Below are 27,201 nucleotides of genomic sequence, written 5' to 3' on the forward strand. Positions count from 1 at the left end.
TCACACCGGCGTGGTTCGTCTGTTGGCTGGGTTGTTGTGCAAAGACTCCTTGAACTCTTTGGGGATGGAGTTATGGACCTGTAAAAACCCATGGTCCCGCTCCGAGTTGAGCAGCGTCCCCATGGTGACCTTGGAGGGATCCCTGGAGAGGGTGAACATGGAGATGTCGGTGGAGGGGATGGTGCTGAAGCCCTTGCTGACGGGCGACATGTCCCGGGACCGCGGCTCAGTGGAGCGGGAGCTGGACCGCCGGCGGAAGCGGTACCTATAGGGAGGCAGGCGGGTGAAGGCCGACTTCTTCAGCAGCTCCGAGTGGGACTTGGCGCGGATCTGGCGGTGCTTCTCGATGTACATGTGCACGGCGATCACCCCCACCATCTCGGCGATGATGAAGGACAGGGCTCCGAAGTAGAAGGACCAGCCGTAGGAGTAGCTCTTCTTGGAGTCGCTCTGCCCCGGGTCCCCCGCGTTGGCCGAGATGTAGACAATAATCCCAATGATGTTGCTGAGACCTTCAGGGGAGGATGAGAGGGAGAGGAGCTTGTTTGGGTGGCAGGAGAGGAATGGAGGACCCCAGTGGAGCAGGGAGGGTGCTGGGGACGATGGCTGCATCCCTATGGGGCACCAACCCCTCTGCCAGCACACTAGGACCAAAGCCCCTCACTGACCTCTGCTGCCATCCCCATGTACAGATACAGACACATATATATTCATGTATATTCACATATATTGAAGGAAAAACAACCACTGTTTTGTTTAGAAAAGAGACATTTCAAGACCTGGGGCTGTGGCCTGAGCAGAGCCAACTGATGGGGCAAGGAGTGGATCCCTATAGACTGAACCCAGCTTGGCATGGCCCTGGGAACGAAGGGAAGAAGGAAAGGCTCCATCTCTTCTCATTTCTGGTGGAGCCCAAGGGCTTTATTTGGGATCAGGGCACTTTTTGCACTGCCAGCAGCATCGGGGCTGGGGAGCAGCTGATGGATTCCTGGATTTACTTAATGAATCGATTATGTTCTTTCTGTTGTTTCCTCATCTGCATCAGCAGCTCCTGCCAGCCGAAAGAGGGAGAGCAATTTGTCTCTTTGTGGGGAGAGGAAATACACAAAATAGAGCAGTTCCTTGAGACAAAGACATTGTCATGCGATAATCAGTGGAAGTGTTGGGGAACAGCGCACTGAAGAAATGAGTAATCCATAAGGAACGGCCTCCCAAGGGAGCAGTTTTCCTTGCAGGACTGCAGCATCCTCTGTGCTGCCAGCACAGAGCCAGCCCTTGCCTGGTCCTACGACTGCTGCTTGGGGTGATGGAGGGTAGAGCCCCCAAAACCTGCCCAGGGCTGGGTTACACTATGGGAGCCCCTCCTGGGCTGCAGCACCCACATAGGGACCACTGGGAAGAACCCAGTGGACGCTTAAAGTGCTGTGCAGCTTCGTGACCATGCGTCAGAAACCTCTGCTGGGTTTTCCCTGCAGTGAGGGTTTACCCACGGGACAAGAGAGCTCACAAAGCACATGGAGGTCCCACAGCCCATCCCCGGCTCCCCAAGGTCCTCCCATGCTTCCAGCACGCTGGGAGAGCTGCCTGCTCCTGACCCTGCCAGGCAGCTCCTACCTGCAGAGACGAAGAAGATGCCGGCGCTGAGGATGACGTTGTGTTTGCTCTTGTAGAACTCGCTGGCCGCCACGCAGAGGCCCCCGAAGAAGAGCAGACCCACGCTGAGGATGGGGAAGATGCTGGAGGCTCGCACCGCGCCTGCGGGACAGGGAGAGGGAAGGGAAAGCATCACTGCAGTGCCCCATTGGTTACTGCCATGAGGGATGGGCAGACCCAGTCCCTGCTATGAATCCTCTGCTTGTCCCTGAGCTGCTCTGGAGCCCAGCAGCAGCCCTGCAAGCCCAGTGATTCAGGCCTCCCGTCACAAAACCATCTTAAACACTCCATTTCTTTCTTTATTCCCATAGGAAATTGAAGGAGTTCTCTCTTCTGGTGGTGTCACACACTCAGCACAAGCAATTTACCTTCCCGTTGCCAAACGCACCACCCATGGGTCTTGGCATTGCCTTGAGTCTGGGATTGCAGGACCCCCAGACCTCACCAGGCTGGCAAGGACCAGCACCACCAGCCACAAGGGTCAGGACCCTGTTTCTTGGCTTCCCGAACTATCTCAGCTGATTTGAAAGTCAAGAGCTTACAAACTAACACACCTAAAAAGTCATTTTCTGGTGTAGGGAGAAACATCATCAAAATGAACAAGAACCCAAGACCCAGAGCCCACCACATGCAATGCGATGGCCTTGGTGCCGGGCTCCATCTGCATGGGATTAACTTCAGCAGTGCCTGGCTCTGCACACTAGGGAGTCACTGACTGAACCACACACAAACAAGAAGCTTTTCTACATGGTCTCTCAGAAGTTCAGCTTCCAAAATGACAGTAAAGAGTAATGAATGCAGCAAAACTCTACCTGCTACACCAAAAATACACTGTGCCTTGGTTTGGGCTCTCATCCTGCTCTTAGGGCCTTTGTTAAAAGCACAGAAATACAGAGAAGCCCCATTAAAATGCCATTCTGGGGCTTTAAAATAGACTTTTTGTGTTAAATGTGGGAGGGGGTGGGAGAACTTCAATGCTGATCTACTAAAATTGCAAACCAACTCCACTGAGTTCATTCCCCCCTCAGACGGGTGAGCAGAGCTGATGGCTCCCTGCGGCTCTGGGGAATGGGAGTTCAGAGCAACATCTGGATGGGCAGCAGCTGTGTCAGGCAGGGGCTGCTGCTGGGCCCTGTGCTGAGCACAGGGTGATGGGATCAGGGGTCCCTGCACCTCAGGATGCCTCCTGGCTCCAGCAGCTCAGAGCAGCCAGCGATGCCAATGCTGCGAGGCTGCCCTGTGCTCTTGTTTGGTAATTTGGGGGTTCAAATGAGCCTTTTGCCATGCTCGCACACGTGTGTATTTGCCAGCGTGCCAGACAGCGCACATCCGTGTTGCTTTGCCTGTCAGGGTGTGTGTTATCTGTGCCCAGCCTCTGTCAAGCTGCACCTCGGTGCAGCAAAGTGCTGAGGAACGGTGCCTCTTCCCTGCAGGGTCAGCCTCACCCCAGCACCAGCTCCCCCATATAAACCCCTGTGGGTCCTGCAGGCCCCCAGGACAGGAGGACCCTGCTCTTCCCATTGGATCACTCAGCTCTGTTCCCGCTCTATCTCCCTGCTCAGCTCCTGCTGGCAGAGCACACATCAGATGCTCCCTGGGCTCTCCCAGTGAGCACCAGCAAATCCAGCTCAGGGAGCAACCAGGAACACGCACCCTGTGGTGCTGCACCAAGGACCTGCCTTGCTCCCCAGCACCCCTCATGCCCCAACAAGCTCAGGCTGTGCCTCTGCTGCTGGGACCAGCCTCGGGGACAGCCAGCACCAGACAAATGTGCCATTAGCGCTGCCACTGCAGCGTGACGTGGCCACGCTCGGGTAACCCAGAGGGTCACCGCTGCTGTGTGGGGAGCCCGGGGGGCTGCAGCCCATCAGCATCCTGCAGCAGAGGGGGACCTGCTGGGTTGAGCTCTGGGTGGTGGGGACCGGGGTCCCTATGGGGCGCATGCGGCCCCATTGCGCAGCCCCATCGTGCCCCGGGGAAGCAGACTCACGGAGCAGGTACTCGGCTGTGTCTTGCTCGTAATCAGCATCCTCAGGGAAGTGGTCGATTTTCTTGCACACGCCTCGGAAGGTCCCTGCGGAGACACAAGCAGGAAACCCTCAAACCCCTCTGTGCTGGTAGGAGCTGCTGGATGTGCAACCACAAACACTGGTCCCCAGGGACAGTTTGGTGCCCAGATGCTCCTGCACCCCCAGTGCCTTCCAGTGGGGCTGCACGTTTATACCCCACAATGAGCCCTATCTCAACATTCCTGATGAGCTGCAAGGAGATGCCCAAACTGCCCTGGTCCCCCTGCATCCCCCCTCCATGCTCCATTGGTGTGGTGAAGGGGAGGTGAAGCAGGGCAGGCACTTACCAGCACCCAGGCAAACCCCTTCAGATCTGACAGCAAATCAATGAGATGTGAATAACCCTCCCATCCTTCAGGTCTGACCAACACCTTATTCAGCTGCACTGGGGGCTCCTTTGGGATGTCAGGATCATGTAATCACATAAATCCTGCTGGCAGACCAACAGCACCAGGGTCAGGGTGGTTGATCCAGCAGAGCCCCTGCCCCAGCACTGCAGCACTGAGTGACCAGCCTGATCCTCCCAGCCTGGCTCCTTGGCAGCACAAAGGAGCAGCTTGGATTTCCTGCTGACCCACAAGGGCATGGCACGGGCGAGGAGCCTCGGCACGTTTGCTCAAGGAACATCTGGGCCGCAGCTCAACTTCCGAGATGAGATTATTTTGGAGGCACAGATGAGTCATTTAAATGACTTACAAAGAGTTCCCATCCTGCTCACCCTTCCTGCCGCTTCCCAGCCCTGCTTCCTGCCCGGAACACCGCTGCTGGGCAGAGCCAGAGCCGGCAGAAGGTCACCCTGATGAACGGTCCTTACCCTACATCAGCCACACGCCCCCCGCCGCAGCCCCATGCATGGCTATGGATGAGCCACCTCCCTTCTCCTGCTCATGGGTCCCCACGGCACAGCTCCGGATTGGGGGCGAGAGCATCCCCACTGTGGTGGGCATCGGCAGCACTGACTGTAGGGCCTGGGGATGGAGGCAGATGCTCTGGCATCTGCTGGCCTCCCACTGAGCATTTGGGGGAGAAAAAGGCTCTTTTTTTATGTGGTTTTTGTTTCCCCCTCCCTGTCTCTGAAGCAAACCAAACACATTTCATCTTTAAGCACCCGCCTGTTTGCTTTGGCTTTCTGCTCGCTGTGCTTTCGGGCTCAGCTTTCTCCTGGGCCAAAGCCATGCAATTGTGCCATGGGAGGAAAAAGCCAAGAAAAAGCCAAGGACGAGGCAGGCTCCAGTGAGTGATGTCCTGTGGACTCAGCTCCACACTGCAAAACGTGGATTTGGGGTGTGAATGGGGCAGAACGGCTGTGTCCAGGGAGGGGGAGAGCCCTGGGCTTTAGATGGATTCATGGGACTGGCTGCGAAGGGGCTCTTGCCTCTTCCGCTCCTGCATCCCGCAGCCCCAGCAGCCTGGTCCTTGCTGGACAGGCAGGGAGAAATTAAAGGCATTAAAAACTAATGAAAGAAGTCCTGGCTCTGCTCAGCTGCACTCATGGATCTGTTGTGATGGATGCAGCCATCACCTCCTGCGGATGCTGTGAGCCTGCTCCTCACCGCAGCCTGCCAAGGCCCCATGTACTGCGCTCAGTGTCTGCTGGGGATGGCTCAGAGCTTGGCTTGTGCCATGGTGAGGGATGGGAACACAGCTCCTCAGGGTCCAGGGTGTCTGCAGGATTCATGGATCTGCCTTCTCCAGAGCAAGCAGCAAAAGGTAACGCAAGAGCAGGCGCGATGCAGTCCTCAGTGCTACAAATGGGGAAACTGAGGCACAGAGCGAGACTTCTCTGCAGTGCAAAGGGGCAGGGTGAGGTGGAGGAACTCCTGCAGCGTCTAAACGGAGGAAGGGCAGGCCCTCACCGGAGCACATGGTCAGGTCACGCTGGGTCTGTCCCTTCTCCCATGCGACCAGACATGAGCTAGGGGACAGGGCTCCAAGCAGGAGCCAGCTGGCTCGGTGTCCCACATGGCAGCACGCTGCTGCTCTGCACCCCGGCTCTGGGCTCGGGGGAGCTGAGCATCGTGACAGGCATCAATTACAGCCTGGAGATGAAGCTCTGGAGGTGGGAAGCTGTCATCCAAGAGGGAGACACGGCATCGAAGGAGAGCCGCCTGCTCCCGTTGCTTTGGGAACTGCGGGCGAAGGGGAGGCTGAAAACCAGCACCACGAATGGGGTTGGGGAGGCAGCAGGCACGGTGGGGACGGCAGCTGCACAGCACAGCCCATCCTCCTCCTCATCACCATCATCATCCTCCTCTCCCTGGTACCTGCCAGCAGGGCTCTGCCCCACACACCCCACAGCCGCGTCCCACGTCTGTTCCTTTGCTCTCCAGCCATCGGGCACAGAGTGGGGCTGTGCTGACCCACAGCACCCCAACACACCCCAGCATCCCAAAGCACAACCGCTGCGGTGGGACAGATCCACCCGCTCCCACTTGGAATGTCTGCAGAGCTGCTGTCAGCGTGCAGGATGTGGTACTGTGACCCTCTGCAGCAGCCTCCTGGGTCATGGGACCATCATTCCCTATCTGATCAGTGAGAGGAAACCTGGTGCCATGTGGGAACAGAGTCTACAGCCTGTGTGAGCCCATCAGCACAGTGTGCAAGTGAGGATACTGATCTTGGGCTGGAGCTCTGAAGCTCTCAGAGCTCCCTGTGCTGCTGAGCCCACACTGAAACCCAGCGCTGGGCTGTGGGGACTGATCCACCTCCCCCTGCCCTGAGCAGCAGCAAACCGAGGACCCCCACATCCTCACTTCTGTCATACACAGCATCCAGATAAACCTGATGTGAGGGAAAGGGCGAGCCTTGGAGCAGGAGACCCCTGTGAGTGCACGGGATGTCCTGTTCCAATGCAAACACCCCCTGCTCCATCAGTGCGGGTACACTGCTCATCCCTCCCTCCCTCCTGCAGCCAGGACTGCACAGAGCCATACTGCATCCACGCTGTCTCATCAGCATCTGCAACCTCTCCCCTTTCTTCAGCACTGATGGTCCCAGGCAAACGCTTCCTTTGCAACAGAAAAGGGATGGGAGAAAATAAATATCAGAATCATGGAATGGTTTGTGCTGGAAGGGACCTCAAAGCTCATCCAGTTCCAACCCCTGCCACGGGCAGGGACACCTTCCACTAGAGCAGCTTGCTCCAAGCCCCTGTGTCCAACCTGGCCTTATGAACTAGATGAAATCAAACGCCTTTCTCAGTGTTGCTGCTGCCCTGCCTGGTCCCCAAAGGCAGAGGAACCCCAAGCCCACGCAGGGCAGCCCCATGCAGGGAGGGGACAGGTTTTGGGGGCAGCCCCAGTGCCCGCCCGGCTCCGCAGCATCTATTTCACGCTCTGACATTTGTTTTGGATCCTTTACTCCCTCTGTTCATTAACTGATGCTCGTCTCCATGGCAACCACTGAGTCACCTGACACACAACTTCCCAGCCTCCAAACAAATACCACAACAAGGCTTAAACCACAGAAAGCATCCCCTGACCCCTAAAACGCTCCCTGAGGATGGGGCCCTGCCACTTGTACCCCCAAGGCACAACCTCAGCCTCCAGACACCAGCAGCAGCGGATGCAGCTCTGCCTTCCCTGCGCTGGCCTCACAGCTGGGCCCTGCTGAAGCAGCTGTAAAACAAACATCACAGGCATAAAGGAGGTGGGTTTTGTCCCAGTCCTCATCTCTGGAGCCTCCTTCCTCTGCCCATGTTTTGTTAGCAAGGACTCAAGGCAGAAGCGATGCCGGATCTCCTGCTCCACTGCCAGAACCAAGGCTGTGCTGTGAGCTCCGGCACAGGATGCTCTTGGCTCAGCCCTTGCCGATGCCTTGCCTGGGTGGCTTCATGACCCTTTGCCATCACGGAGCCATGAGCTCTTGGCCTGGGCACAGCACCCAGAGCAGCTCCTGCCGTACAGACACCATCCCCTTTGCCAGTGCTCAGGCTCTTCTCCCTGCACAGCAGGAAGGGGAGAGCTCTGGCACATCCCAGCCTGCTCGGAGCGATGCCCATGGCTGCGTGCATCAGTCACGGCACCGTGGGTTCGATTCATCTGCGGGCCCAGAGAGCAGAGGCAGAAGCTGCGGCTCTTTACCCCCTGTTAGCTGTTCCCGGTGGATGTGGGTAATTTCCCTCTCTATCAGTGTGAGTCCTGATGAACCAGCTTGGCTTTTCCCTGCACTTTCCTGCCTGAGCAGCTCTGCTCACAGCGGCTCCAGAGCTGGGAAGTGGGAATGTGACAGGAGCCTCATTCCACCGGCGCTGCCTCCCCTCGCCCACCCCAGCACAGAACAGTTTCTCTCTTCACTGTTTCCATCCTAAGGAGCCAGACCTGCCTGTCCCCTCCTCCAGAACACATGGGGCACATCCAGCACACAGGGCAGTCAATAAGCTGCTGCCTTGGTGCTCTCCCATTGCCAATGCCACTGCCAGCCCCGGGAGTAGGGGCACTGATGCCAGCTGGGACAAGAATGTCCTTCAAACACCCACTGTGCTGCCCAGGCTGGATTAAAGCTGCCTGAGCTGAGCAGCTCCCGACCGTCCCACGGCTGCAGGTGCAGCTCCAGCACCTTCCCCATGGATCAACCAAGCTTGTCCTTTGCAGTGGCTGTAAGCCAGAGCAGCATCCATCCGTACCCTGCACCAGCCTCAGTGAGCATCAGCTCAAGCTCTCGAATGAATGGAGCCACTTTAACCCAGGCTCTGCAGGGAAGCCCTCTCCACTTGGCAAATCTTCCAGGGCATTTCCTGCCTGTAAGCACCGTGCGTGGCAATGGGATCATCAGCTGTGCAGTGCCTGCAGGGTGTCCCTGCCCAATGGCTCCCGGCTCACTGCAGCCTTTAGCTAACATCAGATTGAATTTGGATGAGATGAACTCGTATCACAAAAGCAGTGAATGCAGGATGTGTTAAGGCATGCCTTGCCTTGCCTTCCCTTCCCCTCCCGCAGGGCTGCTTTCATCCCCTGCTCTGCAGGATTCTTCGATCCCTCTCATCCCACTGGATCAGAGCATCCCCACGCTGTGCATTAAATAACGTGACTAACGCTGGTTCCTGCTCCCGGACAAGGGCTGCCTTCCGCAAGGATTTGTCGCTGCTGCTTTGGCTCATTCGTATGTCCACATCCAAACTCTCTGCGCTGTATTTAGTGCAGGATGCAAAGGCAATTAACTGATCCGATCTCAGGTCTTTCTCTTCTCAAAGCCCTTTTCCGCAGGGAGAGGGTTGAAGGAAGCACACGCCTCATGATGATGAAAATATGGCTAAGGACATGAATCCTAACCCGAGAGCCAGAAGACTAAAGAGCTCCAGTTATGGCTTTAAAATCCCATTACTCCTCATGCAGTGGAACAGTTTTCCAGGGACTGTGCTGGTTGTTACCGCTCAGTGAGCAAACAGGCTCGGGTTGGGAAAGAGGAGCTAAATTGTTCCAAAGCAAGAACCCAATTCCTCACGTTGGTTGGCTCAGTCAGGAGAAGTCCTGGGGCAAGGTCACGTTTCAGCCCTCAGCAGCGCACACTGCCCAGTAAATTCAAGTGATTTATATCCCAAGTTGTGGTTTACGGTAATGGCCTTCCTAAGGAGACCCTGTCACGGCAAATCTGTTTGGAGGCAGTGGTGGGGCCATGATGGTGCAAGTCCTCTCAAAATTAATAGTGTTTGGAGACCCAGAGGTCCAGGCTTTGCTGGCCAGCGCTGGGGACGAGCCTGCGGCACATCCTCAAGAGATGCTCAGGCTCTGCACTCCCTTGAGTAACAAGAGCAAGATACCTAAATATCTCCAAGGAATTAAAACTTCAGGGCTCATCTTTTTTTACCTCCCACCCACCTCCCAGATGCTTGGAGGGATGGAAAGAAATTCATCTCTATTCCTTCCCTTCCCCAGCTTCATGCTCTGCAAGGGATCTGGAGGCTCTTTGCATAAAGTCTCTGGTGTGATTATGAAGCTGTGGGGTTTCAGGTCCACGTTAGACCCATCCATCACCCAGAGACCAAATGCCACTGTGCAGGGCTTGGCTCATCCCAGGGCAACCCAGCTGGAAGAGCTGTTCAAGCCAAAGATGCTGCCCAGTGTGGAAGCCTTTGGAAGGGCTCTACTCCCCTCCCAAAGCCAGGAAAACCTTTGGGAGCCAGGCAAGCAACCCATCCTCTCCATCAAATCACTTTCATGGCTCTTCAGACCACAAGCTGTCACCACATGCATCTGTCTGCTTCAAACTTCGCTGGAGAGCAGCTCAATTAAGGCAAAACCTGTGCACTCGTTAGAAGAGCCCCCTGCTCTGTGTTACTTTCTATAACTAATAGCTCTCTCCTGTTGGGATGGATGCTGGGATCCTGCCAGTGGGATGAATCCCCCTCCTAGGGCCGCATTCTCCCCCAGTACATCCCCATCGCTCCTGCAGCCCCATGCCAGCTTCCCACCGGGGTCCTGGCGCAACGTGGCTCCATCTCCACTTCACACCCTCTCCCCCTCCCTGCGGTGGTGGCTGGTGTCTGAGCAGTCTCCTACACAGATCTGCCGTTCCTGAAGGACTTTTTTCCCTGATGCAGGAAAAAAAAGAAACCAGTGGAAAAAACCCAAGTAAATGGAAGGACCACAACAGCAAGGAGGTGGCAGAGGTGGGCCCCGTGGCGCCGGTGCGAGGCCAGTGTGAAGGCACAGAGCAGTGCAAGAACTGACCCCCCCCGTGCACCCCGACAGCTCGGCAGTGGGGGAGCAGCACCCAGCTCCACACTGGGCATCCCCACACGTCATGGGCACAGCGCAGGCGCTGGCACCAGGATGGACCGGGAGCTCCTGCTGGTTTTCGGCAGGGAGATGCTGGTGCTCAGCGTGTGTCACAGACTTGACTCCTCAGCACTGCTGAAAGGGGGAAGAAGAAGGGAAAAAAAAAATCTCCGTTTTTGACAGTGACTCATCATCTCCCATTCTGGAACCCGTGGGGTTGGTGCAACCTACACAAGGCACTTCAGAAAAGCCAAACAATTCTGAATAATAGAGGAGGAAGGAAAAAAGTTTGGAAATGATGGGTAATTTTCAGCGTTCTGCTCAAAGGGTTTAGCTTCGGTTTTCTCATTACCAAAGTAATCAGGTAATGCACTGGAGCTGCCTCCTGGGGTCTCCCCCTGGGTTTCCTTCCTCCCTCCCTCCCTCCATCCTTCCACATCCGTGGAGCTCATGGCAGGGAAATGCTGCCAGGAAGATGCTGGGCTTTCCCGGGAAGGAGGGCACATGGGCTGCAGCAAACGCAGTGCCCAAGGTGGCCAGCAAGTTGCCAACAGCAAGAGCCTGGGATCGAGCTGGGGAGGAGCACACTCATCAGCGTGCCAACAGAAACCATTCCATGTTTTATCTTTAACAGTGAATAAACATTGATTTTGATTTCAGAAGGTAATTGACATTCCTATGACAGTGAAATGAGCACCGGAGCAGCCAGAATCAGCGTAAATAAGCCATGTGGTAGAAATTAATGAGCTTCCCTGATTGAGTTTATCCCTTTAAATTAATACAATTCTAGCAATTAAAAAAAAAATAATGATCTTTATCATTAGCTTGTTTGCCTGCCTGGAGACATTGACGGGAAGAGATGGGGCAGGAGCATCCCCATGCCTGAGGTACGGCCACAGATGGGCAGGACCCTGCTCTCCTTCCTTTAATGAACATTTTAGACCCACTTGGGTTGGGTGATGAGCTCCTGGGAAGCGACTGCCTTCCAGCCTCCTCTCTGGCTTCAATAACAGGGGCAGCCAGCTCAGTCCCAGGAGATTCCTGGATCACAAAGCTTTTTGCTTACAGGACATAAGGAAGTGGGTCTGTCCCATAGCATAGAGCTCTGTGCCCATCTGGGAAGGAGAGCTGATGCTCCCTGAGCCATGGCTGCATGGCAGGCACCCATCCTACAGCAGCCAGGGACTGTTTGAGAGTAAAGACTCTTTTATTGCTTCTGATGCCTTCAGCAATTCACCCTTCATGATCATTTCTGCCTCTGCTATAACAGCTCCTCATTTAATTTGTCGAAATTCAGGCTCTTTTCTGTTTCTCTTTGTGGACACAACATCCATACATCAAATGATGGCTTCTCCCTCCTGTGCTCTTTCACTGTAATGGGTTTTTTGGTCTTCTTCACTGCTGGAGTCTCCTCAGCCTGGCTCCATCACATTTGCAGCCATCGTTCCTCATCAGCCCACTCCGATCGCTGAATAACAGCACGGACGTGGGATGCAGGACTCAAGTTGTGTCCCTTGCCAGAGCACGGACCAGCTCCTCCAAAAAGCATCATTCACAGTGTCTGCAGCTCCCATTTCTGCACCACATCTCTGGGTGCTGCTTCTGCAGCCTGTGGGATAACTGAAGTTTCCTGTTGACAGGATCCATCTTCAGCCTCCGCAGCCTCTCTAGCACAACGGTTGTGTCGGTGAGTCTCACACACAGCTGTGCTGATCCCAAATCCACCTCTGGAGCCAGAGGTCACCACTCCAGCAGTGACAGCTTCACAGCAGCTGTCAGCATTAAACCAGCAGGAAGAGGATGGAGGAACCAGGGAACATCGGAGTCCTCCTTCAGCACCATGTGAAGATGGTGAGGAGAAGCCTCACCAAGCAAGCCCAAGGCAGCCTTTCAGTGCCTGCACATCCAAGCTGACATAATTCACAGGAGGACCTGGACTCATTTATTGGAGTGAGTTTGACTCACATCGAGATATGGGCAGAACACTGAAAACTGGTGACAAAACCACCCGGAAGGGACCAGATGGGAAAAACCAGGATCAAGATTGTACAAACCTAGGATCCTCTGGTTAAACAAGTTTCTGCTAATTCAGACAATGATAACACATAGATATGGGATGCTCTGGTGCTGCTCCAGAGCCATGCCAGGGCCAGATCATCCCCGGGGCTACGTAACCACCTATTTATCATAAGTAGGAGCAAAAGCTGCATTATGCCAGGAAGCCGGAGGTTTCACTTTGCTGGTATTAAAACATCCTCGGAATTGCTAAAACCCTATAAATGACAATTTCATCGCTCTGAAGCGCCCAGCACAGGGGAGTGCTATTTTAGACTCCGTGTTGACAGCTGAAGGGGAATGGATCACAGAATTAAGAACTAGTTGCTGCTCCAGTCCAAGCAATCATGACTTGATTACACTTCTTATGGACAAACAGAGGCAAGTCCCAGGCACCAGCATATATTCTGGATGCTTTGAGAAGTCAAATCACAGAGCAGAAAACAATTATAAGGCAAATCAGTTCGGAGAATGGCTTTAAGCATAAAGGCATGACTGTGAATAGAGAATGATTGAAGTGCTTCACCCCAAAATTCACAGCCGCAACAGTTTGCATCTGTTGAAAGACTGCCTGGCTAATGCGTAAACAGCTACAAAAATACAAACATGGCCAGCAAAAGGAAGAAAGGAGATGCTCATAACTCTGAATAGAAACCAGCAGCTAGGAATTGTAGAGCACTGAGAGAGGACACAAACAAACAGTAGAAACCATCAAAACATCTTTCCGCGCTGCATGAGGATGAACAACCACAGGCGCAACGCAGCCGCTCGTTACCCAGCGCAAATGGCACAAGCGTTAGTCATGGGACTGAGCAATGTTAAATAACTTATTACAACCGTGGCATTTCATATTCAGCACATTCACATCCCAGAGCTTAAAGAGATGCACCAGAGGAGCCAGCGGAGCAACGAACAGCGATGCTTAAACCCTCACTAGGACGTTGCTGAGGAGGATGAGGATGGTGATGGCCTGTGGCAGGGCAGCAGTGGTGGGGCTGCTGCTGTCCCCAGCTCCAGCATGCTCTGACCCCACTGCTCGGGCTGGTATCTGATGGCACAAGGTGGGATTCAGAACAAGGGGATAGGCCATGGAGAGCGTTGATAAGGTTGTGGTCACCAAATTTGCTTTGGTGCAACCACCAGCAGGCTGTGGGAGTGCTGGTGATGGCGTGATGGTGAGCACAGAGCCAGGGCTTGGGCAGCCCAGCAGCAAGCAGGGGATGATAAGCTTGTCAGCCAAACGAGCTAACCTGGTGCTTTGATGCACAGCAGCCCGGAATAACAGCTTCAAAGTTGTATTCCCGATTTCAAGGTGAAGCAGATGCTCCAATGTGTGACCAATATCACTGACCATATTCCCAGGAAGATGTGGAAGAAGCAGGGAGGGTTCCAAGAGGCTCATGAGGAGCCTGGCTGGCCGGCGAGCCCCTCCACACAGCCTGAGCCCAGCACCCTGAATAGCACCAAGGGCTGCAGAAAGCAAATCCTTGCCCAAAGGAGCCCCACGGCATGGAATATCAGGGCTAAAAACACATGGAGGGGCCCGGGAAGCGCTGTCAGAGCTCCAGCGAGACGAGCCCGTTGCCAAAAGGCAATTCTGCATCTCTAAGCGCCGCACGAGGCATTAAAAAGGTCCTGAAAGGAGGCTCTTTACAAATAAACTCATTTGCCATGGCGAGTCACAGCAGAGCACAGCACCTCCCAACAGGCCAGGAGCAGGGCGAGTGCTTTATGGTTACAGCTCAGCAATAGTTTTTAGAGCTGCAGAGTCAACCTTTAAAGCACATTTAGCCTGGGAGGAGGCTCCTTGAAAAAGAGAGGTATTAATTTTGCTCTTCCTCTCTCATAGCACTGATTTGGAGGTATTTGAACTTCAGATACGTGACTGCCACTCAAGCACCTGCCTTTTTATATATGTATATTTCTGTCACATCTCCCTAACGATATAAATATTTGAAGTTTTCAGTTGATGCGCTGAAAGGGACTCGATCCATCAAAGCCAATTTATTTCAGGGAATTCAGTGGGCATCGTGCTGTGTGTTTGCTGGTGTGGGAGGGGGTGATGGCAACCTACAGCCACCAGCACCCCATCTCCAGCACTGGGCTCATCCCAGGGGTCGGGGTCCGGCGCAGCCCCTGGTGCTCTCCCAAGGACCAGAGCACATCCAGCACAGACGGATTTAGCTCGTTGCTGCCGGGAGGCAGAGCCGCCTCCTCACCATCTGCGGGAGGGGAAGAGAGCCCCGGGAAGCTGCTTCCAACGCCCCAGATGGGGAAAAGCGATATTGGAGAGTAGCACCGTAGTTTCACTCTTGGCTTTTTTGGGAGAACAAGAAGGGACTGTGCTATAGACTGAGCATTAGGAGAGGACTGGGCTGGTAAGGGAGTGAGCAATGCAAACCTTGCCTGATAAATCAAAGATACCTACCTACACCCGGGTAAGCTTTCCAGAAGTTAGCACAGAATCCCAGACTGGTCTGGGTTGGAAGGGACCTTAAAGCTCACCCAGCTCCAACCCCTGCCACGGGCAGGGACCCCTTCCACTGGAGCAGCTTGCTCCAAGCCCCTGTGTCCAACCTGGCCTTGAACACTGCCAGGGATGGGGCAGCCACAGCTTCTCTGGGCACCCTGGGCCAGCACCTCAGCACTCTCACAGGGAAGAGCTTCTGCCTAAGAGCTCAGCTCAGTCTCCCCTCTGGCAGGTTAAAGCCATTCCCCTTGGCCTGTCCCTGCAGGCCCTTGTCCCAAGCCCCTCTCCAGGTTTCCTGCAGCCCCTTTAGGCACTGGAGCTGCTCTAAGGTCTCCCCTTCAGGAGCCTTCTCTTCTCCAGGCTGCCCCAGCCCAGCTCTCTCAGCCTGGTTCCAGAGCAGGGCTGCTCCAGCCCTCGCAGCATCTCATGGCCCCCACTGCAGTTTCCACCCTGCAGCCCTCGCTCTGCCCCAACGCCTTTGTGAGGGCTTTGCCATTGGAAGCACCGTGCAAGCAGCGCACTCCTTGCGTGAGGCAACAACAAGGGCAGATACAGGATGAGAGTGCACGCTGTCCATCACCCATTGCCTTGGGATTTCACAGCACCAAGAGACCAAATGCACTGCAACCAGCTTCCTTGGGCTCTTTAAACACTCTCCTGCCCACAGCAGCACATGGGACTCCTCTGTTTAATGCTCTCCTTTCCCCTGCCTGTGCCACAGCCCTGGCACTGCAGGCTCAGCTCCAGCCACCCTTAGGCAGAGAACAGGACCACGCTCCCAGCTACAAACCTGCTCCACGTTCAGATGGATCAGACCTGTGCAAACTGCCCCTGAGCCGCTCATGCCATTACCTTGGCCATAACCCAGCTTCACCTTCTCACAGCTCCCAAGTCTGACTGAAAGCACAGAACATTTTGCTGCATTAACTCCAGAAGCATAAAAGACTGTGAAATGGATGGGCAGCAGATGCCAATGCTTTCCATCATCTTCCTGTTCCACATTAAAACACACAGAAGAGCCCATCCTGCTGCTGTTGAAGCCAGGTGATGCTTTACCATCAGCTTTGAGGACAGCAGAGCACAGCAAGCTTGGGGTTTGTGCCTGCCAGAGGCATTTGAGTCCCCCAGGCACACAGAAACCCCAGTGGCTGCCTCTGCATTGCCCCGGCCCTCCCAGCACCTACCTGGGCCATGCCCTACTCAGAATCCATCATCTCACCCTCAGCACTGCACATCCCCACAGCCCTTTAATGGCTCTGGCCCAGCTGCAGCTCGGCAGCTCCACCTTTGTTAATGCTCATGGCACACACCTGGAGGATGCTCCAGCATCTCCTTTTAGCTGAAGGAGATGATGAAAAGTGCCCTGACGGCTGGGCTGTGGGGATGAGGCAGCCTGGGACCAGCCTGTGTATGCTGGGTTACTGTATTCACTGGGTTACAGTATTTGCTACCTTATCACTTCCCATCCCACTCCCACCTCCGCAGCTCCCTTGGGACACTCTGCACGCTGTCTATTCATTATCCACCATCATTGCTCAATGTGCAGCCCCGGCCCCATCCACCTCTCCTGCTGCCAAGGAGGAACAATTCCCCCTCCACAGGCTCCTGCTCGGTTCCGGCAGCACCGGAGCATCTCAGCAGCTCCAGGGGCTCCTGCTGGGGCCGGTGACGCTGTCCCCGGTGTGCAGATGGGTGGTGGGGGCTGCAGATCACAAGCGTCTGCTCATTTCGGGTGCTCAGCTGGAGCCGCGCGGAGCCGGGAATTCACAGCCCTGGAAATAGGCTCTGCGCGGGAGGTGATGGTGCAGCGGCCCAAAGCGCTGCCAGCGCCGCGCTGCCGCCGGGGCTCAGCACCACGAAAGCTGGGGCCAGAGGAACAGGGCTCCCGAGTGCCAATGGGATGTTCTGGTGCTGCTTCCTGGGGGACCTTTCCTCATCCTCCCGGGGGAGATGCGTCCACACTGACAGCGCACATCACTTCTAATCAAGGGACTGAACCTGTGTATCCTGTAAAGCCTCTGCTTAAGACATGGGCTGCTCCCGAGATGCTCCAGGGCTGCGGGAGCACAGCTCAGGGTGGAGGAGATGTCACGTCTGTCACTTCAGCCGCCAGCGAGCTGGGACAGGCAGCAAAGCCGTACAGAACACTTCTGTGGGGAATGGCATTTGGCTGTGGGGATGCTTCTGTCCCAAAGGACCAAGCTGGTGATGCTGCCTGGGAATGGGGACCAGCAGCTCCCATGCTTCCCACAGCAGCGCTGGAAATAGGGTTGGGGTAACATGCAGAGTAGGTATTATTTTAATCGATTCTTTTGATTTAAAGCTGTTTAAGATGCACACACGGCTTCCCCCTGGCCTCACTGCCATCCCCGTGCTCTTGCTGGAGCACACTTTGACTGCTTGGTGACAAGCAGACAGCCTGGTTCCCCCTTCTCACGCAGGCTCGGAGTTCTCACACCTCAGGCTGCAGCTCTTCTACTTCCTACAAAAGGCAGAATCACTCCTATCCTTGTCCAGCATTCCACATTGGAGGAGAGGCCAAAGGCTGATGTGGAGAAAACACTGTCACCCTCAGCTAAAGCGTGCAGAGGAACAGGAGACTCTCCTGGCACAGAGGGAAGGAGCCTCGGGGCTGCGAGAGGCTTCCAAATGGCAGGAAAAGCCAATGTGAGGTCTCGGGCTGTCTCCCAAAGTGACAGTGACCTTTCCCAGCCACTAAAGCAGCCCTGGGCTCAGCGTCAGCCCCGGGGGGAAGGCAGCTGGTGACTGTTGCAGCCCCTTGCAATCGCTCACGCAATGACACGGTGTGATGCAACCGATGATGCTGATGCATCAAAGCACTCTGACAGCTGGAAAAAGAACTCGAAGTCGGTCTTTAACATCCAGCCAAGCACCAGCCAGCCCGTCATGAAGAGCTTCTGCTCTCTCTGCCCATCCTCTCCAGGAGGAGGGAAGTGTCACCCCTGGGACCTGGGGCAGTTGTGCAGGACATGGGCACCTCGATGAAGGTGCCAGCAGCATAAGCCAATACTGATCTTAGTCAGCTAAAATCAGGAACACATTTAAAGGGCAGTTGCTTGTTGGTAGCCTCTCTGGGGGCTGCTCTTCCCTCCCCTTGTGACTCCAGAGAGTAAAGGTATAATTAGAGGACAATTACCAAACCATCAGTGACGCTGGAAATGTGAGCATTTGAGAAGCACAAACACAAATGTCACCCTCAAACAATGACTTTTGTCATTGCTTGTCACTGGCCGAGTCCCACGGGGTGTATTATTGCCAATGCCAACACCCCATGGGCTCCCAGCACCCGGAAAGGCCAGTGGGTGTCACACCTCCCCCCTACTCCCTATGCCCACCCTGGGGCTCCTCTCCCAGCTCCTATTCCAGCCTGATCCTCCTCCTTCCATGCAAACCACCTGGCATAAAGCAAGTGCACAAAGTGCCCAGCGAGGATGGTGGGATGGCAGCGGGGGGATGACTTCTCCCACGCTGTCTTTCTGCTGTCCCCCGCCTGCCCTGGCATTTCCTTATGGATCTGTTTGTATAACAAGAACACATCTCCAAAGAGCCTGACATGAGAACGGCGGAGCCATCCTCTGCAGCCTGACAGCACCGGGTTTGCCCATGGATTGTGGTGTCAGGAGATAAGGAGCAGGCAGCATGAGAGGAAATCCTCATGCAGCATCACCCATCCAGCAGCCACAAGCGCTCCTCCTGCCTCTCCCCTCGATGACTGTGAAAAATCCTGGTATTTTCAAGCCTGTCAAATGCACTCACCCAGCGTGCAAATGATTTCTGCAAGGTGAGGTGAGCAGAGCCGTGGACCTTTCGGAAGGGAGGTGAAGCCACCTTCTCCACACCGAGCACTAACCCAGAATGCAAACACCCGCCTCAAGGAGTCTGCTTCCAAGTGCCCTTTGGAAGCGAGTTCTAGATGCTGTAGCGGAGCTGCAGGGGAGCAGGGCAGCAGGAGCCCTCCCTGGTTCCTCCAGCATCGCAGGCACATGGAGAAAACCCACTCTAAATGCACGGCCCTGTTCACTCCCTGTCTCCCTGCGGGTGCTTCGGGGTGACTTGGGGTGGGCACCTTTCCCCTCAATGTCTTTGACTGACCCGCCCCCAGCACCTCCAGCACTGATGTGCATTAATGACCGTGGTTAGGCTGCATCTGCACCCCAGCAGTGCAGGGCCGTGAGTCAGCCAGAGGCTGGCAAAGGGAGGCAGGGATTAACCCCCTGCCACGTGTGGCCCCTTGGGCAGCAGCTGAGAGACCCCCCTGTCCTTAAGGGTTAGCGCATTTATAACCTTTTCAGAGCAATGACGGAAAAGGAGGTTAATGTCCGTTTATGAAGTGTTCATTGTGTCCATTAAAAAAAAACCATGGTGAAATCCATGTGCAAAGTAGCCACCAAGAGCAAGTTTAATGCTGTGGCTGCCTCACCCCACCTCATCCCAGACACCATGGGCTGCTGAAAGCATCACAGGGCTCCACACCCGGGCTATTACCTGGCCCACTGTGCCAAGGAGCACAGCGAGGTCCAACGGGATGTGCTGATGGGCAGGGAAGAGGCTTTACCCTATGACCAGTGATAACAGTGCTGTGTGCCTGCCTGGAGCTGTATCAGAACCCGCACAGCCTCACACAACAAAAGACAAAACTCATGCAGAGGCAAGGGAAGTGATTTACCAAGGGCCACGTAACTCAGCAGCGGAGCCAAGCATCAGTCCCCGCTCCCTGGCTGCTCTCAGCAAACGTCATCCCCTGGCACCTCCCTGGGGACTGGAGGATCTGGGATCGATCCATGGGCATCCTCCCCCAGCGCACGGCTGCGGTCCCAGTGCCAGCCCCAGCACCAGGGTTCATTAGCCAATACTAATTATCCACAGCCGTAATGGAGGTAGTGACCTTGCATGGGAAAAAACCCACTCGAGCCTCATTCAGATGCAGACTTCCACCTCTATTAACCACTAACAGCTCTTGAGATGACAGGCTCTGCACCACGCCTATGCAGCAATAAAATGCCTGTTTCTGAGCTGTTCACAGCACACATTTTACTCATCACGTGCTGCTCGCAGGCAGTGTGGGAACCAGCTCTGCACCCCACCCTGGAAGATGGGAATTGTGTCCACATTAACACCGCAGCATCCCGGGAGGGTGAGTTCTGCACCCCCTGTTTGAAGTGATGGCTTCTCAAAGCAGAGCTTTTGAGCACACAGCTCCTTCCCGGACACGTTCCCAACGGCAACGTGTTCCAAAGGCACGGTGCCGGCTGGCAGCAGCTCGGGACCCCTCTCTGTCCAGAAGCGTTGTTGTGGCTCTTAACATCTGGCCACATGCCACAGGAACATGGGTCTGGAGCAGAGCGAGTGTCCAGCTAGCCTCATTGCCAGCTGCGTTACAGGACAGGAATTAAAGCTTATTCAGTACATCCTCCACCAAGGTGAGGGGAGACTGAGATGAGCTCTTAGGCAGAAGCTCTTCCCTGTGAGGATGCTGAGGTGCTGGCCCAGGGTGCCCAGAGAAGCTGTGGCTGCCCCATCCCTGGCAGTGTTCAAGGCCAGGTTGGACACAGGGGCTTGGAGCAAGCTGCTCCAGTGGAAGAGGTCCCTGTCATTGGAGCTGGGTGAGCTTTAAAGTCCCTTCCAACCCAAACCATTCTATTCTATGATCCTATTTTATCTCAGATGCCTCCATTGTCTACTTGCCATCACATGAGTTAATACAATGCCTCTTAGCTCTTATAACATGAAGAGCAAATAACCCCTCCCCATCCATCTCCCCAAAGCTTCCACACCGTCACAGACCCATCCTGTCTCCCACTCCACCACCTCCAGCCCATGCCAGCAGCCGCCATCCGTGCCACCCATCTCTGCATGGCATCATCCCCTTGAGCCATGACGGAGCTGGCGAGTATCCCCGGGACAGAGCTGTGCTGCCAGCCAGGGAGAGCAGAATGGCTGCGTATGGGAAGCCTGGCACAGCACCGCAGAGACCCCACCACAGCACCCGGACCATGAGCGCCGTGCAGCAGCGTTGGACTGCACATCGGGCTGTTGATGAGAATCTATTACTGACGCCAACCAGACAGAGGAACAGGATGAGCAGCTCCTTAAATACCCACCTATAATGAGTGGTGAGCAAAAGTGCTCGATCATGGGTGATTGCAATCTCAGGGACATTTGCTTGGCGCGTTTAAAAATTAAAGATAATAACTTTCTAACAGAAACAATATTGCTGTCACCTTGGGGAAATGCTCTGCTTGGAAGGACTGAGAGGAGCTGGAAGCGGGGGAAGAGCTGGTGGCGGTCCAGGGGCAGCTGCTTCCAGCCCAGTTTAACGCCTTCGCTGCGAACCAGTTCTGCAAAGCCAAAAGCAACCATGGACAAAACCATCTGGGGGGAAATGGAAAGGGAGAAGCAGGAGTGGTACCCAGGAGCAAGGGGTACCCTGAGCATCCTTCAAGCCTGCTGAAAGGGAACTGAAAATGTAATTAGAAAGTTAAAACCTGGGCTCTTGGCATTGGAAGTAGCAGTCAGGACATATACACAGCTGATAAGAGAAGCTACTGGGATCAGTTGAAATAAACCTGCCACCAAAAGGTTTAAACAAAGCGAGGAGGAATTCTCCAGCCAGCTGTAGTCCCAGCTTCACTGCCAATGTAAACCACCACCAGATCATGACAGCACAACTGTCAGTCATAAAGCAGAAGTGACACACAATTATTTATTCATCAGCTACTCCTGTTCTGTACTTGGAGACAAATAGGCTCCTGTATTCCTGCAGGAGCTGGCAAGGATGCTGAACAGCCACATGAAGCGCTAACATGAAGCTGGTCAGGCTGGAGAACTTTCTCCCAAGAGCACTCAGAGAACAGGCTGAGACGGTGTCTGAAGGCCTAAAACGGAGTTTAATAAACCTTGGCATCTGTTGGATTCCTAGAGGATAGGATGAGCTGGTTTAATGCCACGAGTGGTGGTGCTGGGCAGAGGTAGGAGCAGCATCGCCCATGGGTGAGCAGTAGGAGGACCTCAGTGAGGAGAAAAATGTCAAACATCCGTGTGGAAAACAGATTCATCAAACTCCTCACATTTTTCCTGATACGGTTACAAATCCAGTTGATAAAGGAAATCAGTAACATAATATGTTTAGAGTTCCACAGGGTATTTGATTTAGCTCTCCTGAAAAAGACTGGTATTATGCAGAATCAACAGTGCTTTATTAAAGGGACTGGGAGGCAGATTGCAGGGATTGTACTTTATCATCCAATGGGATATTTCTACACAAATCGCCTGCTACCAGGGTAGTGCTGAACTATGGCAATGTCTTTATCGAGGGTATTAAAGAAAACATGGAATAATGGCTGGTAAAAGAGACAAACAGCAGAGAAAAGGCTGACTGCAACACTGCGGAGTGATGGAGGCAGGTTGGTACCATGGACTCATTCAGTGACGGCCCTTTTATGCAGCCAAGTCCAAGACTAGGAGAGCAAGTTGCAGTTTGGGGGTAGGAGGTGATACCCTGGCACTGGGCAGCACAGAAGGGGCTGGGGGTCGTGGTGGACCCCATGTGTGGGAGCTTCCTGTGAGACGCTGTAGCTAAGGGGGCTGGGGTACAACCAGACTAACAGCATGAAGAAAGAAGGAAAAGCAGCTCCTGTGGCTATGTGAGACTTAAATACCAGGCATTATTTCATAGAACCATAGAAACATGGAATGGTTTGGGCTGGAAAGGGCCTTAAAGCTCATCCAGCTCCAACCCTTGCCACAGGCAGGGACACCTTCCACCAGAGCAGATTGCTCCAAGCCCCATCCAACCTGGCCTTGAACACTGCCAGGGATGGAAATAGCCCTTAAAATATGGGATTTCAAGCAGCCCTGGGCAAATCCTGCTGCTGCCTCTGCCCGGTTCAGATCTGCATGATGCCACGGAGCCAGACCCAGCGGGTACCATGCAGCAGAGAGGACAAGGAGGCTCCCTGCCTTTAACCATGCTGAATTTAATTAAACTTGATGAAAGCAGAAGTTGTTTTCCTTTCCTAGAAACAACACAACCCAAAGCAGCTATTTCCCAACATGAGCTTTTTCCCTGAAGTGCCATGCGCTTCCCTACCTTTTCTATTAACAAGAAAGTCACAGGGGACAAGGACTGACAATAAACAGCCACGGGGAACAGACACACCAGCAAACACTGGCCATGTTTGAGCAGAAGCACCAGATGACATACTCTAAGTATTCACACACTGTACAGGTGATAGTCAGAACTGAAATGCTGCAGTTTGGAGCAGGGGCTCTCCCAGCACAGCAGCCCAGGAGCACCCTCAAGGCTCCAGGTCCCACATCACCCCTGATCCGTGTTCTCCGGTGCCGGTCTCTCCATCACTCTGCGGTGGCTTCATTCAGGATTTATCCGCTTTGGGCTCCGGTGCTCACGTGCTCCGTGCCATTGGCTCCGGCGCAGGCGCTGTGCGTGTGACTGACACGGGCTGAACAAGCAGCTGCGACGGAGCGTGCAGCAGCCCCATGTCCGTCACCTCCGTACCCATCCATGCATCCCGCCAGGCCAGCAGCTGGGGCTTGCTCTTAGTGCCTCCATCCTCACACACATTAAACCTCTGTTAGCAGTGGGAAGTTCAAGGCTGAGGTGCATCCCGAGGGGCAGAGAGCACAGCTCATTGCTCAGAGCATCCTCTGCACCACAGGAGAACCCACCCTTCCCACTGCCCACACTCAGTCCTAGCACAGGGTGATCAAGTGCTACCTCTGTCCGTCTTTCAAGCCCGATGCAGAGAGTGCACGGGAAGCAGAGACATGGCAGGGCCTGACAGCAGGAAGCAGGCAGGACCTGCTGCATGGGAAAGGGTGCAGGGGCTCCGCACAGAGAGCAGCCCCCAGTGCAGAGAGCACTGACCCTCAGCTTGGAGGACCTCAGCCCCCTGGGAGCACCAGCACAGAGCACATGAGCTCTGCACAGCTCGGATGTGGAAGTTTTCCCTTCCCAGCACCACATCAGTTAACAGCCTGCGAGACACCAACACCAGTGCCTTTCCCCAGCAAGATTCCAGAGGGTGATGAGCATCTCGCCACGTCCCTGCAGCCCCGCAGCAGCTCCTTGTGCTCACCCCGAGCACTGATGGGACTGAGCCCGTCCGGTGCTGTGTGGTCCCGCAGCTCCATCACCCATCGCTCCCCCGCAGCCCTGTCACCCACCCACAGCCCTGTTGCTCACCCCCAGCTCCATCACCCACCCGCACGCTCCTGCACACACAGGGGATGACAGAGCCTGTGCCTGGAGTCAGGCCTCAATTGTGCCATGAGTATGGCCAAGCAGCACCGGCACAGCACTGGGCAGAGCCACTTTGCTCCCACAGCGCCAGTCCAGGGACTGGGAATAATGAGCCCCATGGCCAGCCCATGCCCTGTGCCCAGGCTCAGGGTGATGGGCTGTGATTCAGTACTGGGCTCTGTCACGGCACCGCTGAGCCCTTTCTGAGCGTGCTGTGCCCAGAAGAGCGGGGCCTCCCTGGCTCCTTCCTGAGCAGTGATTTATCACAGGAGGGAAACATAAAGCATTCGCTATGAAAAAGAAATGCAGCAAGCAACCCCAAGGATTTTGGAAATCACTCATTGCTTCCAGCCATCCCATCTCTCACAGCCCTGGCTGCTGCGTCCTTGGCTCCCTCAGCCCAAGAGGGCTGACAGATTATCCCGAATTATGTATTATGGAATTAGAGCATGATCCAAACCCTCCTTGAATCAATAAGAAAGCTCTGACTGACTTCATGGGGTTTAGGACCGAGCACCAGGACCAGACCTGGTATTTCTGCATCCCTGGCTGTGACTCACCGAGAACTTTCCAATGTGGAGGAAGCAGCTCCGTGCCGCGGCTCGCTGCCCCCACCGTCGGAGACATCGCTCCGGGGCCAGCAGGACAGCAGGGACGGTCCCCCCAGTGACAGGACACCAACTGCTGCTGCTGATTATAAAAGTTATGGCCCAGTGTGATTCCACCAGCCTGTTTTTGCTGCGCAGGTACCACCAGGACCTGGCTCCAGCCAAGCTCATGCTCAAGCACAGCCTGTTGTTGCTCACATCATCTCAACCAGCAGCTTTGGGGCGAAATTGCTCCCAAAGCATGGCCTGGAGTGAAGCAATGGGGTGAAGTGGGGAGGTGGATGCCTGGCTGTGGGGTGCAGTCCCCTGGGGACACGTTGCAGTGGAGCAGCATCAGTGCACCCTGCCCCTCTCTGCTGTTGGGGAGGGGAAGGGCCGGCTCTGGCTGGGGGCTCGGCTGTGAAGATTCGGGGTGCGGCGGGTCCCCTGTAACAGGGACGTGGCCCCTGCAGAGCCCCAGGAGGGGAGAGCTGAGGGGCTCTGCCCCCCGAGCGCTTCGCGTTTAAACAGCAACAAGGGCCGGGAGGGACCCACGGTCCCCAGGCTGAGGCTCCCGCCTCCCAGGGAGGATGCACAGCGCCGGTCCCCACGGACAGCGCCAGTCTCCGGGCACGGGGGGCCCCTCGTTCAGAGCCCCCTGCGGCGGTGCCACGGCCAAGCACCCCCGTGTTCCACCCTCCAGGGTCCGGCTTTGGACATGGGGGTCCCGGGAGCCCCCCCCGAAGTACTTGTGGGCAGGGCCGGGGATGGGTCTGGGGGGTGTTTCGGTACCTTCCAGGCAGCACGTCCTCCAGAGCCCCGAGTGGGTCATCACCTCCTCGTTCTTGCGGCTCGTGTCGTTGTCGCTCGTGGACTTAGTCCTGCACACGCCGCGCGAGTAGAGCCAGTAGTCGGTGCCCACGGCGATGGTCATCAGGCTGAAGGCTGCGAAGGCTCCCACCGTGGTGATGAGCATCTGGACGCCTCTGTCACACATCCTCATGCTGCTTCATCCTACGGCGGCGGCTCGCAGGGGAAGGGCCGGCGCCGCCGCCCGCCGCCGCTCTCCGCGCTCGGCGCCTCATGCCCCCGCGGCCCGCGGCGCGCCGGGCCCCCGCGGAGGCGCAGCGCGGGGCCGCCGAGCCCCCGGGCTCCCGGGCATGGCCCAGCGGCGGCGCGGGGCGCGGAGCGGCTCCGCCGTGCGCCCGCGGCGGGAGCGCGGCGCCTCTCCCGGCGCCTCCCCCCGCGCCGCCTGGACAAGGCAGCGGCGGGGGGCGGCGGGGGCAGCGCAGGGCGGGCCGCGGGGGGGGCCGCGCCGACGGGAAACCGGCACCGCCCGCGGATGGGGCCGGGCCGGGAGGGGCGGGGGGGAGCCGGCACCGGGAGCGGGCACCGGGAGAGCAGCCCCGCGTGCCGGGAGCGGGACCGGGCGCGAATGACCCGGGGGCGGGGACCCGCACCGGTACCGCGCGGGGGAGCCCACACCGGGGTGCTGGGACCGTCACTGCCCCGGGACTGGGACAGGGACCCCCACACCCGGGTAATGGGACCAGGACCAGGACCGGGACCGGGCGGGAGACCCCTCCCGGGATGGTGGGACCGGGGCCGGACAGAGACCCTACCCCGGCGTGGTGAGACCGGTATTGCCCAGGGACTGGGACCCCCACCTCCGTGGTGCCGGTCGGAACCCGCCCCTGCTCCCCCAGCACGGGGCATCTCGGCTCCCCAAACCCCCCACCGGCACTGGAGCTGCTGCCCCGGTACCGGGAGCTGAGCCCTGGCTGACAGCAGCGCCACAGCCCCGTGCACTGCAGACGAGGGCAGGTCAAGCCCGAGGGGCCTCCAAGCCCCAGCGCCGGGTCAGAGCAGGACCAGCCGGTTCACCGGGGAGCGCACATCAGAGCCCGGCATCGTTTGCCACCGGTTAACCCCCTCACCAGTTAAACCCACCGCCAGTTAAACCCCTCACTCTCTCCCGCGCCTCTCTGCTGCCTCCTCCTCTATCTCAAAACGTTTCTGCAGCCGCTCTGCTGAGCTTATGACTCATGCGACCTTTCAAATAAGCCCTATAATATACTCACCTCTTAAATTAATAGTCTTTTAAGGGCTACGGGTGAGACAGGAAAGCTGTGATTTACCTGATAGCGTGCACTTGCGCAGTGCTCATTTGTATGCACTCGCATGTAAATACTAGTTATTTACTCCCAAAATACAAACAGAAAATTATGGAGGTTACAAAAAACTCGGGTACTGAGAAATTAAGCAGCGTGACAATTAAGTAGCCTCCTCAACCTTAAATCACTGCATGCACTCATCAGGCAGGGAGCGCTGACTGCATCCTCCCGCAGCACCCTGCCACACGCAGGGA

General features: G+C 55.9%; 1 protein-coding gene across 1 annotated transcript; it reads right to left on the reverse strand.

Annotated features, from left to right (window-relative positions):
- On the reverse strand, positions 1 to 25,836 carry CACNG3 (calcium voltage-gated channel auxiliary subunit gamma 3; the record flags this gene model as incomplete). The annotated part of the gene is made up of 4 exons (XM_080617374.1): positions 1 to 512; positions 1,615 to 1,755; positions 3,644 to 3,727; positions 25,626 to 25,836. 4 exons carry the CDS (start codon positions 25,834 to 25,836, stop codon positions 1 to 3), a joined length of 948 nt encoding a protein of 315 aa, XP_080473500.1.
- Between the last annotated feature and the right edge of the window lie 1,365 nt (positions 25,837 to 27,201).

Source organism: Psittacula echo, assembly GCF_963264785.1.
Source record: "Psittacula echo genome assembly, chromosome: 5".
NCBI lineage: Eukaryota > Metazoa > Chordata > Aves > Psittaciformes > Psittacidae > Psittacula > Psittacula echo.